General features: G+C 37.0%; 2 protein-coding genes and 1 long non-coding RNA gene across 17 annotated transcripts; 1 reads left to right on the top strand and 2 right to left on the bottom strand.

Moving 5' to 3' along the window:
- Nucleotides 1-81: 81 nt before the first annotated feature.
- Nucleotides 82-3,999, bottom strand: LOC116212426. Of its 15 annotated transcripts, none has more exons than XR_004157848.1 (5): nt 3,076-3,999; nt 2,681-2,778; nt 2,358-2,507; nt 1,170-1,277; nt 82-529 (listed from the first exon to the last, which is right to left on the bottom strand). XR_004157848.1 is itself a non-coding variant. In XM_031547038.1 (2 exons), the coding sequence occupies exons 1-2, from the start codon at nt 3,688-3,690 to the stop codon at nt 372-374; spliced, it is 336 nt and encodes a 111-aa protein (XP_031402898.1). In that variant the 5' UTR covers nt 3,691-3,999; the 3' UTR covers nt 82-371. The 15 variants fall into 15 exon arrangements, 1 of the variants encoding a protein (XP_031402898.1); XR_004157847.1 differs by having other exon boundaries at nt 82-736; XR_004157843.1 differs by adding an exon at nt 2,136-2,264 and having other exon boundaries at nt 82-1,277.
- A 3,761-nt stretch (nt 4,000-7,760) lies between these two features.
- LOC116211827 lies at nt 7,761-8,493 on the top strand. The gene is made up of 2 exons (XR_004157756.1): nt 7,761-7,899; nt 8,028-8,493. It is a non-coding gene; the product is annotated as an uncharacterized LOC116211827 (long non-coding RNA).
- Nucleotides 8,494-11,710: 3,217 nt separating this feature from the next.
- Nucleotides 11,711-13,320, bottom strand: LOC116212146 (protein LIGHT-DEPENDENT SHORT HYPOCOTYLS 5-like). Its single transcript, XM_031546718.1, has 2 exons — nt 12,949-13,320; nt 11,711-12,838 (listed from the first exon to the last, which is right to left on the bottom strand). Exon 2 carries the CDS (start codon nt 12,728-12,730, stop codon nt 11,960-11,962), a length of 771 nt encoding a protein of 256 aa, XP_031402578.1. The 5' UTR covers nt 12,731-12,838; nt 12,949-13,320; the 3' UTR covers nt 11,711-11,959.
- Nucleotides 13,321-17,335: the final 4,015 nt, after the last annotated feature.

The following is a 17,335-nucleotide window of genomic DNA, read 5'->3' on the forward strand; positions in this document are numbered from 1 at the left end:
TTAACCTTATTGATCGATGATACACATGCTTATATCGATCCAATACTTTACTTACATAAGTATTCCATTAAAAAGGCCAAGTGATATAAAACAGTTTGGTTTTAAAATATATAAAAAAGCTGATGGTCCAATTGTCTACCAAGTGTATACAAAATTCCATCAGGGAATTCTTTCGAAAATGTGTTCCTCCAAAACTGTTTCAACAGATACCATGTTTCCTTCATTCAATGATTGATCTATTTCGACTTCCTAGAAGACAGAAACTAAACCTAGGCAGTCACTTGCGACCTTTAACTCAAGTATTGCAATGCCCTTCCAGAGTTTTATCCCACAAAGTGCTGTCAAAAGCTGGGCAGTCTAGGATGTGCTTTCTAGTTGTTGGACCGGAGTTGGGACTTTCCAAGGACGTGCTCCCCTTCTACATCTTTGGACTTGAGATTAGTTGCTAAGGCCGCTAAAGCTTCATACACAGTACTCAACTCATCACCTAAGACTGGGAGGAGAATGCCACCTGCCTCACCGGAGCAACCTGCATGTGTTTAAGAAACAAAACAGCCCGCAGCTATGCAATGAGTTAAGTTCTTAAATAGGTAATAAATATATTATTAGAATCTAATAGTTGATACAGTAATTCAGCGATTGGATATTCATTAAAAAATGGATTAACATCCCTACCTCGCCCGGATGTCGACATGAGGAGCTCTTACGCATCCTAAATACAAACATTGATGAGGCTCTGTAAAGATATTACCACTCATTGACTTGTCTATGTCCGTTCATTGTCCACACAAGGAACTTCTCTAAAAGTATGCTTTTGAAGCTGTTGGATTGAAAAGAAAATTTTAACTGCATACAGATGCAGTGCTACCACCAATCAAGAATTCTTAAAACTTCTTAATTTTTCCAACCTCTACTACGTGAGAAACCTCGTTGTGATCTTTAACCCCACCATCTTCTTCCTCAATCATTTTACCAACATTATTACTTCTGGCCTTACCAGTTTCAGTGACATGCGCTGCTTTTGTTTAAGCATAATAAGCTTCAAAATAATTCTGATGCAAAGAAAGTAGAAGCGATTGAGAATGCTTGTAGATCTGATTTTAATAGTGTGTTTGGTTTTAGAGTTGAGTAGAGATAATTTAGACATAAAGTTAGGGCTTGATTTTTACCTTGGAACTTAGAGAAGCAAGAATTGAATTAAGAAAAGTGAGGTCATCAGAACTGAGTTAATGTGAACAAGTCGGTTGCAGTAGCTATACTAATGGCCGCCTTCCATTCTGGAAATCAAGCAGGTGATTTGGAATTAGCACCAAAGCACCACATTGATATAATATATTTTTGAATGAATAAAGCTGCATGACCTAATGTGATCCGCCCAAGGCCACTTCAACTCTATCCGAAAAGATTGGAAGATGTCATATTGAGTAAAGCAGTTGATCTGACAGAAACGTCAGCAGGATAGAAAGAAAGAATAAGAATAAAAATTTTATTAAGAACTGCCTCTCTTAGAATTGCCTAAAGCTAATGGCCATCTATCTATCTTTACCCAAGAAAAAAATACGTATAATGATTTTCAGTCTAAATGAAGTCTACTGGGCAAAGAATCGACAGAAGAGGTTATTAGAAGGTAACCCGCTTAACAAATTTTGTTTCATCAAACAATGAAAAAAATGCTGACACAAGCATATATAGTATATAATATAATGTGAAAACTACATTCTGAGGAATGAGCAAAATGGAAACTGGACTAACTAATGTCTAGAATTGATCCTAAGCTATCTTGCAGACATGACCTTTCGTTCCCTTCAATATTTCTTTTCTTCCCCATAGACATTCATGAGAGATCATACATCAAGAATAGTTGAGTTTGCATATAGTGGACTACTGAAAGTAATACAACTATGATTTCATTATTAAGTCGAATGAAAATGGCCCTACAAAATGGACGAACTGCACTTCCATGCTTTACGGGCAAAATCTCATTATAGATCCCTCTCTAGTAACGAACAGGGAGCAAGCTTAATATGTTGCAGCACGTCTGCAAATGAGGATGGTAAAGAAGATGAAAAGTACAAATGCACCAGTCAATAATGCGGACAAGTGACCATCAAGATTTCTCTCAAAAAATAACTTACATTAACGTTTAACTAAATGGGTCCAAGACTCCCGTGGGGAGAGAAGCAGGAACGACCCATACAACCTGGCGCATGTATTTCCCTGGCTCTATAATTAGAGAGGGAACAGTTCCAAATGGATTTTTTGTCCTAGAATCCAAGGATGGTAGTTAAATTACGAAGGCCAAGCTATTGAAAGTTTATCAACCAATTGCAATAATCATCGGAAGAAACAATCCACACCTCAATCTCCGATGCTTGTTTCCTCTGTATGGACAGTAAGCGATTCACTATACACTTAACTCTGTTGACATTGAACCAATACATCAAATTCTTCCCGGGAAGAATCGGGCAGTTGGTGACCCTCAATTTCATTGCTGCTCAGTATCCTATCTGCAACCAAGACCATGCACGAGGACCAAAAACCGGTTCAGCCTCAAAAAGCATCTAAGAACCAGCAAAACATTTTTAATGTGATTAAGACAATCTCTAAAGTCCATGTGTGGAATTAATTGCTACAATTTTCATCCCTGGACTGTTTGTGAGCTGGACGATGATGGCATCACCTTGCTGGGCCAAAATTTCTTCACGCAGTCCATATATTTTTAGTCGTACTTCATGTCCCATCTATTGGCGAACCCTCCCCTTTGCTATCTCGATCACACTGATGAGTACAGTGAGAACACGAATAACTTCATAACGTTGCAACAATATTTGCGGATACAAGCTCTACACTAATATCAAACGATGCCATCTCAATGATACGATCATGGGTTGTGCAGCTACAAGACATTAAACAACTATCCAAAATTATTCAGAAGGGCAACTGATGGATGAAAATATTGACTCGCTGCCCACAAACTAATTTAGAAGCAATTTTGTAAAGCAAAACCAAGGAGACAAACAAGAAAGGCAAGGCATTCAGTTCCAATGTTTGAAACGAATGATAAATTTGACTTACTCTTGGTGGAAGGACAACTTTGATTCGCTGAGAAGATAATTGATCATTCTCGTATTATATTGGATAACTCTCTTTTGGGCTCGGGTTGATTGAGACAAGAAGGTCAGCCCCTCAACAACCTTGGCACCCAGGTATCTCCTAACGCATTGGACAAGACAAGATAGGGAATTGGTGAAAACGGGAGAGGGATTGGAAAGGAGTGTGCCAGTACAGAAGGCAGAGGCTGGTATCTGTTGAAGGGACTCAGCCGCGGCACTATAGTCCTAGCAGATTGAGCGGGGCTGGAGTCGCCAGCAGGGGCATCAAGAATAGGGTGGCGATGGCAGTAGGCAGAGACTGGAGTGGCCGGGATAAAGATTTTTTTTTTTTAAATGGAAAATTACCACGTATTAGATCACACTCGCATCGGTAAATGTGAAATCAATTGTAAATCCTCCCTTTGGTCCAGCGAATCAGCGATTTCTCGGGCATGCATTGATTTTGCTTTAGTAAGCAAAGTCGAACATAATAGCCGTTTGTACAAGGCATTTGAACGAGCACCTTAGAGATGCAGAGCGCATCACCGGCTGGAAGGAGAGGAAAGGGAAAGAGGATGTTCCATGTCTGCAGGTCCATATTAAAGGGATGATTCGGAAACAGAAGGGAAGATGCGAGGAGGGGGTTTGGCGAAAAGGCATGAACAGTTGAAAGGAATTGCGGCCATTTAGAAGTCAGGCAACTCGACAACGTGGCGCTTCTGGTTGAGCAACAAAGGGGCCGGCAGGGAGAGGTCGGTGGTGAGGGCGTCTGCGGGGAGGCAATAAGGGCGATAGTGAGGACTGCAGGTGGAGTTTCTAGCGGGCGCAAAAGGCGAAAGCAGTCAGTGGAGGGGGCGCGGGAAAGGAACGTTTGTTGAAGGGAAGGCAGGGGCAAAATGGGGTTTTTGAAAACATCATACTCATCCGTTCCCTTTTAATGGTAGAGTGAAATGGTATAATTGGCGTCTTTTTTTTTTTGGTGAAATAATTGGTGTCATTTTTACTTGTGAAAACACACAAAAAAAAAGTGAAAACGCACCAAATGAGGTTCACATTATATATATATATATATATAGAGAGAGAGAGAGAGAGAGAATAGATTAAAGCTTACTATAAATGCATATACTTTCTTGATATATGTCTTATATAAATTGTAACCAATGCAAAACTTTTGGAAATAATTGATATATATATATATATATGCACATTTGTCTTCTCTTCATTTCTCTTCTGATCTCTTTCTCTCACAAATTGATTTATCTCTCATAAGTTTTTCTAAGTCCAATTTAATTAAGATTTCTCATATCACTGTCCAAACCCGGCCCACTTATACTTGCCGTCGCATCGCGTGCAATTATGAGTACCTATGTATATATATATGTACATGTTTGTGTGTATATATATCTGCCGACGGAAACAAATTACGAGCGTTCTGTCCTCGCCTCTGTCCCTTGTTCTATATATGCACGCTTTTCTTATTCTTATATATCTTATAATTCTTATATATATATATATATATATATATATAACTGATTAAGCCACGAGCTGCTGCAATGTGTTAATAATAAACGCTCTTTGAATAGGATTAGCCCTCTTCTTGTTTTTTTTCTTTTCTTGCTCAGCGTATGGGATTATCCCTCAAGAATGTCCATGCACACTCGAGCTCTTTCTACGGCCTACATTGAGAAAACGGAAGAGAGAGAGAGAGAGTGACACTATTTAATTTGTTCATAGTAATAATATATATATATATATATATATATATATGCCAGGCTATTTTGATCTTGGGCTAAAAGAAAACACTAGAAACATGCGCTAACTAACTAATGTTGGTTTAAGCGATTCAGCACTTATTTCCTTTAAGTGAGGTCTCGGCTTCAAGTCCCGTGAATAATGGAGAAAATTATTGAGTAAAAGAGTTTTACCCATTAATAACCGACCCCGTTCAAATTGAATTAGTCGAAATCCGTAGGGTTTTCCGATATTAGTGTACATAACGAAAACATGCTCGTACATCCTTTTGGAGAATAGAATATTGTCTTCTTTTTATTTTTTTCCAGTGAATTAGGAGGATGGTTATTTCACTTTGTTAATAATCTCAAATATAATATTTAAAAGAGCCGTAAGGTTACTTAATTTGGATTAACTAAATATACACCACTTCACAAGGGAAAGGAACACTCCAGTTTGTTCATACACAAAACCGCGCAACCCCCCTCCCCTTCTGTATGCACGGCAAGGACAATGTCAAAAGTGATGATTAAAGCGGATACAATAATTCATGAAAATATAACGTAAATACAATAATATGTAAACAAAAAAAAAGGTGCGACATTAATTCTCACCAGTAATAATGATGATGATGATGATGATAACAACGAGGAAGATTGAATAGTGAATACAATTGGCATAAAGCAACATTGGGGGGTGGGGGGTGGGAAGAAGAAGCAAAGCTACAGGATTTATTGGAGAGACGCATTGTCAATGAGAACTCAGGGTAATAAACAGTTCACATGAATGGTTTTCGATTTTTTTTGTTTTTGAGTGGCTTTGAGGGCTGTCGTATCTCTTCAATTATATTATATTATATAAAATATGCATATATATTATTACTATTTTAGCAAAATATATAACAATGAAGAGAATAAAATAAAGAGGGAAATGTAAGGAGGCTTTGCCCACACTAGACTTCTTTTTGAAAATAATTCCCATAATAGACTTCCTCAAAAATTATTTCTCAAAATAGATTTATGGCAGTTTTTTATTATCTTTCTAGTCCCTATAACTTTTTAATTTGTTTATTTTGAATCCATTTTAAAAAAGCCTAATTTAATTTATCATGAATGAATTATTTACAAACTTGCTTTAAACATATCTTAAAATAAATTTTGCGTAAATCAATCTATAAGATTTATGGATGAAACTACAAAATACATGTTAGAATTTTATTAAAGCTTTGTTGAATTAAAAGTATAGGAAGTTAGATAGTTCGAATGTCTTTATGTAGAATAAAAAGAATTATGGGAATATATATTTCTTTTTTTTGGATTTAAGGAAATATATATTACTAGTTGATAGGAAGTATGATTATAGTAAATCTAAGAGAGATGCTCCGGAATGAAAATTCTTCCCATTAAAAAGAGTCATAACAATGTACAAGATTATCATAATTAAGATGTATAATCTCCACATAATCGTCATACATAGTGAAACAAATATACCAAATTTACAATAAATATGTTATAGGGCATGCATGTACTAACTAAAACTATTCCCTATTGTTTTATTCCGATAGTTTTAAATTATTTCTAAAATATTGAATTCTCTACGTAAAATTCTCGATAGTATTTTAAATAATTTATAACTAGAATTTCTCCAATATTCCTATTTATCAAATAGATTTTCTAGCTCGCATACTCGGATTAACATAACTCTTAAAAGTTTCAAGAAAAATCTTTAGCAGTTTCTTTTATAAAATTTAAATTTAAATTGATGAGAAAAATCTATTAAAAATAATTTATTTGAGAAATAATTATCAAAAATATTATTTGAGAAAGGGTCATAATAATAAAACAGATTTTTTTAAAGGGATTTAGATGAAACAAATCAAACGTTGTAGGATTAGAAGAATAATCAAAAGAATAGTATAAATCTATTTTAGGAAATAGATTTTGGAGAAGTCTATAGTGAAAAATAGTTTCAAGAAGAAGTTTAGTTTTTTTTGCTCGAAAATAAAAAATGATAATTGTAGGATGAGATGATGGATATGGGAATATATATATATAAACACATAGCTGGCGGAGAATAATGCAGGAAGCATGGAGTTGGCTCCTGGTCATTTTCACAGTGAGGTGGGTGCGTTACGCTTATAATATGTATAATAATAAAATTAAAAAGATAAAAACTTGAATTGAAGGATCGGAGAAGACAATAATTCATTAATATCAATTATATTTTAAAAAAATTAAAAAAGTAATAAATAAATGAATGACTTGGTGGGGGAGCAATCACAAGCTATTGTTTTGTTGCGATCTCCAGACGAAACGTTGCTTTCTCACCAGTGAAAGGGAAAGAAAATCCCAGAATTCAATTAGAGTGGGGCCCACACACACACAGAGACAGAATCAACTGAGACCAGACACACAAACACGCACACAGCTCTCCTCCCAGCTTTCCTTTCCTCCGCGGAGGTAAGAAGAAGATTAAGAAGTAGAGAGATAAATCATGATGGAGAGGATGGAAAGAAAGAGCAGTGCAATTCAACAGATTGGATCATCATCGATAAGGGTGCACACGTAACTGCACTATCCATCCCATCCATTACCAGACCAGAGATATTGCATGCATACATACATACATACATATATATATATATATATATAGAAAAAATCATTTTTAGTCCTCAACTTTTAGTGACATTTTTGTTTTCTTCGTAAGCGAATTTTTTTTTGTCGAACTTCGTCCTAAACGTTACGGTTTTTTGTTGGATTGGTCCGGCCGTTACCTTTTGCATCCAAATTCAACAGTTTTCAATAAAATTTAGCATTTAAATTTTTTTTTTAAAAAAAAGCGAAAATTGAGGGTGGGGAAGCCTGATAGCAAGAATCGGGAAGTTGGGCAAGGAGAGGAGAGGGGGCACCCCTCACCCCCTCCCCCAACTCTCAATCTCGGGCCCTCACCATTGAAGCGGTTGGCTCTGGACTCAACCCGCTTGCTTAAGTCTCTCCGTTGTCCAATTTCCAGCGCCTCTCTAGTCTCCTATTGGCTTCCTTTGCACCAGAAGCAGTGAGATGTCTAAAATGAGAAGGTAAATCAGGACAGTTTTTCGTAGAGGTTGCTGGAATCGAAAAGGAAAAATTTGGAGATTTGAGTTAGTTTTTACAATCATTCGAGGACCCTATGGTCGTAAAAGGAGGTTTGTTGCATTGTCTGCAGCCATGGATCTGTCAAAGGGGAGAATTCTGAGATTGAAGTTGATCGAAATGAGGTTCAAAAATCTGTTCTTGACGACGTAGAAGAAAAAGGGAACGTGCCCCCTGCTCTGTCGTCCTCTGTTGCTGCTTTTGTTCCTTCTCTTCCCATTTTCTCCCCCTTGCAAACGGTAACTAAATGGGAATGGGAACATCTCTTGCAGAAGGGGGGAAAAAAAATATTCTGAGACTGAGAATTGGGGGAGGGGGTGGTGGGCGCCGGCAGGCCCCCTCCGCCCCCTCTACCTCTACTTGCCCAGCTTCCCGATTCTTGCTATCATTTTTTTTCAATTTTCAACTTTTACTTTTTTTTAAATTTTCAAATATTAATTTTTATCGAAAACTGTTAGATTTTGATAGAAAAGGTCACGGTAGGATCAATACGAACAAAAAAACATAACGTTTAGAATGAAGTTTAACAAAAAAAAAAAGGTTTAGGACGAAAACCAAATACCGATCAAAGATTGAGGACTAAAAATGGCTTTTTCCATATATATTATATATAGATTGCAGCCATCGTCCTCTCTCTTTTTTTTTTTTTGATAGACGTCCCAACATTCAATTAGCAGCAGGACACAGTATCATCAACCACATATATATATATATATATGTATATATTATATGTCAAGCCATGATAATATACAACTTCTATTTTATAATTAACGTAAATTGATTTAAACGGTTCGGCGCTTGTTCCGCTTAAATAAGGTCTCAGAATTTAAATAATTGTGAATGTTAGAAAATTCACGCTATGAGAATTTTATCCCTTAGTGAGCCGACTCAACTCGACTGGATTGGTGGGAACCCAATTGAACTTTCAGATATGAAGGTTCACGCCGACAAAAATTGTATGTAGTATGCCATGGGCACATTACATTACATTTAGCATTAATTATAGAAGAGAGAGAGAAAGAATTGAGTTCATTTGTTTGCTACATAAATGAATTTAAGTACTACACAAATAATTCAGCAAAAATAGAAGTACTACACAATTAAATTGAAGTTTTACGCAAATAAATTAAGAGCACGATACTGTGTCATACTCCTATAGAGGATAAAATAAAATATCCTACTTAAGGTCAAATGACTTCAACTTAGAATTTTCGTTTTTTAGCTAATACCGGTGAAGAGATGTATTTGAGAATATTGGGGGCAGAGAGGGAATGAAAATATATATATATATATATATATATATTTCCCATTGATTGCCGATAAGCAATAACTAGTATCCTTGTTTGCGTGTTGCGCGAGACATTTACATCTATATTTTGGTTACTTTTTGGGAAATACATTTTATAAATACAATGGAATGATCACTTCTTTATTTTATATTAATTCATATTTTGTAAATACACAAAGAGAACATTATGTGATTGACTATAGCAAAACGAGGAATAAACGAATTAAAATCAAAACTAGCATCATGTTTTAATTGATGATTATTAATGATCTCATGCACGTTATCAACCACCAAATGATCTAAGAGCAAATTCATGGACCGTGGAATGGTACCAAATCCAACCCCAGTCAATATCAATACTCATTCAGAAAATCGAAGTGCAAAGAAGTAGGGGTGAGGTGGAATTGGAACCGATTGGAACCTATCCTAACAGGTGAATTCTTGGTAGTATTTATTAGAAATAAGGTAGGATCGAAGTAGTAAAATTAGGAATCGGTGGAATTGGATTACGGTTCCTACACACATAGTACCTAGAACTGGAATTGAAGTCAGAACCGATTCCTCAATATATATAGGTACTTTTTTATAAGTAAAAATTCCTATTTCCTTTTGTTTGCTCCCCAACTCCTTTCATCACTGTTACGCACCCGTAGGTCCTGCCTCTTCCCAGCTCTCATCGTCAAAACTCCAAAATTCTCTCCGAACAGCAGCTTCCTGATTCTACCCACAAAACTCGGGTATATGCTCTCCCCACTTCAACGCGAGCCTTAGCCATTTCTGTTATGCACATCTGCCTGCAATTGTTGCCCTTCCACCAGACCACTACGTGTGGCTGCTACTCCATTGAGAGGCGCTCTCTCCATTCTTTGTTACTCCCACTCCATCTTGAGTGGTGGCTCCGTGAGCAAATGCTGCTCTCGGGAGGCTGCTGCTCCCCAACCCTCCACCTCTGCCTCTCACAGTTGCGTTGTGTATGATGAGAAAAGAAAATTTCATAGGTTCTAGCTGAGTATCCGAAACCTATGATGTGATATAAGTTCCGAGTAAGGTCCAGTTTTAGACTCCTTTGGAGTTAGGTTTGGTTCTAAAATTTAAGAACTGGTCCCATACAGAGTAGGATCCGGGTATCGTGAAAAATATAAGGTATCTGGACCCGTCAATCCTTACAAAGAAGAAGCTCACAAGTAATTATGTACTCTTATTGATTGGCTTAAACTCTCCTGTCTCAATGGAGCCATTGTCCTTTTTGATATTCAAAACAAAAAACTATGTTCACCTTCGCTCAAGTTTGAGCTAGCTACGAAAACCCACATATGGAGAGATAGAGAGCGTGGAGGTTGACCTTAATGACCGCAAAGAGAGAGGCAATCGGGGACTTTGATGACGGAATTCTACCCCCCTTCATCAAGTTGGTCGTGGAGATTTGTGGGATCGACCACATTTTGGTCGAGGAGCTGGAAAGCTATGCCTCGAGAATGAAGGAAAGAATGCCAAAAGAAAAAAAATAAACACATATATATAGATAGTGTGAATGGAAAGATGAATTTTTATTTCGAATTTATAGAGAATTTGGTACATTGAACTTGAAAAAAAGTACCACTCATATTGAGAAGTTTTTTCAAAATATCGAGATATCTTTTAGTTAATTATATATATTTTTACGTACAATTAATGTGAACGAATAATTAAAACACGTCGATTATGACACGGACAAAATATGTAAAATTCGTCGAACTAAAATTGAAAGATCAACCAATATGGAGCTAAGGATTATCGAATGAATTGATTCGAACGAGTAACAATATCTTGTTCGGAACTGAGGGTTTCCAATTGGAGTTTCCACGCTTCGCTCTTCGGCTTTTTTATACTGACATTTTTTGATTTAGATACACACACATCACATACGACTGGACTGTTTCTGATTAGATAGTAGCTATTAGTTAGGGTGATCAATGAGGCATATGTATAAAAAAAAACACATATATAAAACAAAAGTTAAAACAATAATAATAATAGCGTTAAAGGAAAAAAAGAAAAAAGAAGAAGTGATGCTTTCTTTAATTATTATTTGGAAATGAAGTTTCGTCAATGGCATATGATATATGGGCATAACAGTTATTGATTTAAAGAATTTCCGAACCCCCAAAGCTGCGATACATATGTGCGTATATGGGACATCGAGATTAAATTAAATTCAACTAAGAAAGAAAGAACCAAGGAAAACGAACTCCTAACTCCTACGGTATTGCTTGAATCGACCTTAATTAGCTAGCTAGCTCCGCAAACCTACTCAGCTAACTAGCTGTAGCTAGAATCGACCTTCTCCAGAAAGATTAAAGCTCAATGTAAATATGATTGTTCTTTCTTTCTGTACGTACGTGTAGCTAATAATTAATTATAGTTATGTTTATAATTTGGATTAATTGATCTAATATTATATGCAATTTGAATATTATATATGATTATGATTATGAGAAGTATCCCCCCTCGCCTAGCCGGGACATGTCTATGTATTTATGTAATGTATTAACACTCATAATTACAGTTAAGAAAAAAAAAAGCAGATAATCGAATTCGAGACTATAATTAATTAATGATAGCTAGGTCTAGGCCCTCCCCCAAAAAAAAAAGAGAGAGAGGAAAAAACAAAGAAAAATTATGGGAAGGGGGAAAAATAAGAGGAGAAAAATATTAAAATTGAGTGAAATGAAATGAAACTATACAGCAGTAGTGGTCGTCGTCGTGGTGGTGGTCGAGCCGACAGCATTTCCACCACCAACAGCTGTAGCTGGAGTACTGTCACCGCCCTCTCCACCAGCGCCGCTGCCTCCGCCGGCATCGCCGCCCCCCCTACCCCCACCCTGATGGCTTATTGTGTCCACCGACACAGCAACCCCTGACGTCGCCACTGCATCGGTGACTACTGATGATGATGACGACGACGGCCGTTTTCGCTTCTTCTTCTCGTAGGGGATCCCTCGGGCCTTGGCCTGGCTCTCCCTCACCTCTCTCAGGTAGATCCTGACCGCCTTGGCCCCGAAAGGGTTGGACTCGGGTCGGCCGCCTCCGTTCTCCTCGTAGGCGGCCCTCAGGCGGCCGATGAGGGCGTCTAGGCTGCCCCATGCCTGCTTGAGGGGGCAAGCGCAGGGGGCGGGCGGGTTGGGGTGGCCGAAGTAGGGGCAGCCAGTGGCGTGGACCTTAGTCTTGCCGAACTGGTCCAGGTACTTGAGGAACTCGATCACGTGGGCCCCACTGCAACGCGCTAGAGTCAAGGGAGGCTTGTGGTTCTTCAGGTACTGCAGGAACGTATTCCAGTCTCTCCGCTTCTGCGACTCGTACCTGCTCGGCGGCGCTGCTGCCATCGAAGACGACGACGACGATCCCTCCGCTGCTGCCGCTGGAGCTGGGGACCGATCTGTCCCTGTCCCGGAGGGGCCCTCTGTGCCGCTGCTTGGTTCGGGTGCTGCCGAACCCGAACCCGAGTCCATATGTACTTTAGATTGATTGCAAATGAGATCGATCGAGTCAAAATATCTCTCGTCCTGTCCCTGTCCGGTCACAGCGGCAGGCTTTTTCCTGGCCTCTCTCTTCCGGTCCTGCAGCAACCCAACAATTATATATAGATGATGTCGTTTCGCGTATGGATGGGACTGATTTTAAAAGATTGGGAACATATACGAACGATCAAGGATAAGATAGAACAGACCGTTTCTATAGCATCGTCTGTGCATATGTATAAGTATTATGTGTATACACTAGCTAGCTAGCTGCGATTCGTGGAAAGTATTATACGTAGTTTCGGGATGGGAAGGGAAGATGTATGACACAGATGGGGGCTGATCTGCTTAAGAAGAAGATGTAATTAAATCACGGGATGAAAAGGGAGGCCAGCAGGGAATAGTCATCTTTTGGGCGATGGAGAGGGAGAGGGAGAAGAAAGATTGTTGAGAACTCAATAGCTTGGTGATGGAACGTGAAAAGGAGACGTATGAGATCAATTGAATGAATGAAGGGAGAGAGAGAGAGAGAGAGAATTTCAGATTTAGAAGAGAAAAATGGGAAGAGAGAGAGAGAGAGAGAGAGTACAGTACAGTGTATAGGAAATGAAAGAAGGAAGGGGGTGGGGTGGGTTCCCATGGTGGCCCCAAAGGGGACATGTTCACAATTCTCCACCGGGCGGCCCCCACCACTTTCATATTCGAAATATAGAAGGAGCGCCACCCTCCCCAAGCGCCCGTGAGCTCCCACCTCCTTCGTTTCCCGCACGCACCACATCTCTCTAAATATTTCCTTATCAATCAATTATTTGCATTAATTAATAATAATATAAAACCACATTACTTTGTAACTCGGAATATATTTATATATACTACTATATGGGATGCAACTAAATTTGTAATGTCCATCATACGTATCATTGATGCCATTTGAATAATGCATGTACTATTAATTGCTTTAGTGTATATATATATATATATATATATCATCACATTCTAAATAAAATAATATTCTCAATCACAGAATTTTATATGTTAATAATTCCATGCCAGTAATTAACATAGGTTTATAGAGAAAAGCAAGCAATAGTTCCACTAGCTAATAATAAGATTTCCTATATTAAATTCATGATAATTTAGTTTATTATGGGGCTAGTCAATTAAGTCAAGTTTATGTTTGATTGTAAGAATTTAAACAATTTACCATTAAGATTTTCTCATCGATGATTTTATTATAATATTTAAATTTTCCAGTAACACATTAATGGTTTGTTTGTTTTCAAAAATAAACTTTAATTAACTTAATTTTACTTTTGTTTTAATTCAATAACACAATCATTATTTTTTTTCTTTTTCTTCAATTTCTCTCGCATATATTTTTTTATCTATTATTATAATTAGTTTTTTAATATTAAATTTCCCCAACTATTCAACACTTTTTCTTGATTTCAACACTTTTTTCCTCAATTCAACAACACCATAATACTTTTTTATCTTTTTTTTCAAATTCTCTCATATATTTTTCCTAATCACTTTTGTCTTCATTTCCTCAAATCAAACTTAACTTCGTTGCCAAACACTATATAAATTATTCTAACATATTTCTCATTTAATAAGTACATGCTAACACAGGGAATCTATAGCATTATTGCAACAAATAGTATATTCTGTATTTTTGTTTTTCTTTTACAAAAAGTATTATCTATCAAATTATTCTACTATAAATGGAAAAGAAGGAAAGTAATTGATATAACGTTCAATTTCCCGAAATGGCATGGTATGAGAAAATTCACAGCCATTAGTCTTATTATGAGTAATTAAATCCTTTCAACCAACATGGGTTGTTATACGTGGTTTGTCACATGTTTTCCTGAAGTGAAGTCTCCCTATTTAAGTCCTATAAATGCAAAAAAATCCATTTGTGAATCGATCAAGCTTGCATCCGAAATAAATGAGGTCCACTATAGTCTTCCTGAATACTGGGTGGTGCGGCATACAACAAGAAAAAATTTAACATTTTCAAACTCTTTGAAATTAATAACTTTTCCATTTTTCTCTCTTACCTCAGGTTCATCTTTTCCTCTACTAATAATTCAAAAACAAAACTCTTAAAAGAGGGTATAGCATATTGACACACACTTTCGCCTTGTAACTGGGAGATTTCAAGTGCGATACTCATTTTGGAACTATCGGTAATCCTTCGTATAGATATTAGGATTTATATTTTATTGTACTAAATCCATGACCCCCTTTTATAACAAAAAAAAAATCTCTTTAATTTTCACAATATATATTATTTTCTATAATGAAGTTTATAAAACTAGAAAATCTATATATATATATATATATATATAGTAATTTAAAATACTCTCATTGAGAGCCTCTGATTCATTTGTTGATGAGTTTTCACGTAAACGTTATCGATAAATAAAAAGTTAAGGGTTTATCGTCCCTTTACGTTTTTTGCATTGACTTTTCTAATTTTTACCATAATATATTCATTGAGTGACATTGTTAATGAGTTGAGTTTCCCAAAAAAAATTATCCAATAAATTTGCGATATGTCCCAAAAACAAAAATACCGGTGCAACGAGTGGGCTAATGAACTAATTTTTATTTAATATTACCATGGGATACGATTCCAAGTTAATTATAATTTGGAGGCAAGACGGGGGAGGGGTTGTGGAGCGTGTAGGCTGCGGAGGAAGTGCGCGTGGGAGAAGAGAACATATGGTTGGAGAAGAGGTGGCAATAAATGGGTCGTCACTTGGGTCAAACATCTCAATTGGCCACTCTTTTTACTCTCTCATAGATAGATAGATACATAGATAGATAGACAGAGAGATGGATGGAGATGGCCGTCTCCGTCTGCTCCAATTACCCGCCCGCCCGCCCTTGCGATACGTTTTTTTAGTTGCTTACGGCTGCCGGTGTGCACCACTTTTTTCCATGCAACCGCTCCCGACAATTGCCACGTCGTTTCACTTGAAATCCATAAACGAATCTTTGTATTGATCTACATATACTTTCTCCTCCGGCAGTCCAGTCAAGCCTCAATTCCGCTTGAAATAAATAACATCACACGCATGCAGTCCGTGAACAAAAGGAAAAAAATATATATATATATATATATTTGATCGTCAATTAATTATTTTTTATCAACTTCGTCCTAAGCCTATTTTATTTTAGGAAATTTACCCAGCTTCATCATGTACTGTCCAAGGAGGAACTCAAATGAACACAATCGACTGTAAAATACAACACATTCGACCAGAGCCAAGGATTTTACGGGCCGTTTGGATTCAGAGTTAAAGTTACTTTGATTTTGATTTTGATTTTGATTATGGAAAAGGACAAATGAGATGTAGTTATAAATTTGACTTGGGAAACGTATATTTTTGTTGTGTAGTGTGTTGAGTTAAAGTTAAAGTTAAAGTTAAAATCAAATTCTTTGAAAACAAACGGGGCCAATAGTTGACTATGTTTATTTGGCCCCAGACGATATCGGGCGGGACCAAATAGGCTTCCTTTATTTTTATCACTCTCATTTTCAACTTTTCGGATTTTGCCATTTTGATCCGTCCAGTCATTTTTCCGTTAGCAAAAGCTTATGTGGATTTTTAAGCCAATAGGAGCATCCCAAGTGTCCATATTTTTTTGCAAAATCAATAATCCAATAAAAAGGGGGCAGTGGGGGCCTCACTGGCGTTTACCACTGTCTCGGTGAGGTCGCAAGTGTATCTAGGGTTGGTGGTCATTGGCGAGGCCCCATCCCTTAAAAAATTTAAATCCCCAACCTTTTTTTTTTTAAGAAAAACATTCAATTTCAAAAATTTAGTTTTTCAATTTTATTATTATTTTGATGTTATGAGTTTCTCCGATTGCAACTTTGCTTCCTATCACTAGGATGAAAGTGCCGGTTGAAATTGCATTATGCGTTGTTGCGGACTGAACAAATTGGAGATGGGTTGAGAGAAACACAACTGATCAAACGTTTGAAAGGAGTGATGTGATCTGAGCTCTTCGTAATGCAAATGGGCCCAAAAGGATTAATATGTTGATTTCTCCTAGGATTTTTTCATTTCAGCTCTGAGGGATGTGATAAGTGCTCTTCTTTAGTGAAGATTTTTTTCTTTTTTCGCTGTCGAGTATTCTGCAAAGAAGATTGAAATGCAGTGCCTTGGGGGATCTCAATTTCTACATCAGTTTCTGTTAACGGAAAATAGACGGACAGGACTGAAGTAGTAAAAAGAGGAAATGCTGAGGACGAGAATGACAAACGAAAAGGTTTAAGACAAAATTGACAAAAATGCAAAAAATCGGAGATTAAAAGTGTCTTTATATGTATAACGTAGAAGAAAATATTTATATGTATATTTATGTCACAATTTTGCGAAGGCTTTCGTTAGTTTTTGGTTGAAAATCAATAAGACGCAGATAAAGCTATTATTTGACTAATGCATACGAACACTTCAAGCTCTCACTCTCACGGCAAATTATTCAAATTTAATTACGTTTATTTCTGTATATAAATTAAATGAGCATCTCTTTTTCTCAAGGTCGTATCTTATGAGAGGTTTCGTATGGAAAATTGTT

This window comes from Punica granatum, chromosome 6, assembly GCF_007655135.1.
Source record: "Punica granatum isolate Tunisia-2019 chromosome 6, ASM765513v2, whole genome shotgun sequence".
NCBI lineage: Eukaryota > Viridiplantae > Streptophyta > Magnoliopsida > Myrtales > Lythraceae > Punica > Punica granatum.

Bases quoted from the DNA above. Each gene is read 5' to 3' on its own strand.
- LOC116212146 (XM_031546718.1), bottom strand. From the start codon at position 12,730: ATGGACTCGGGTTCGGGTTCGGCAGCACCCGAACCAAGCAGCGGCACA.
- LOC116212426 (XM_031547038.1), bottom strand. From the start codon at position 3,690: ATGGACCTGCAGACATGGAACATCCTCTTTCCCTTTCCTCTCCTTCCA. The intron at 530-3,512 runs GGAGGATTTACA...AAACACATGCAG, and splicing joins GCTGATTCGCTGGACCAAAG to GTTGCTCCGGTGAGGCAGGT.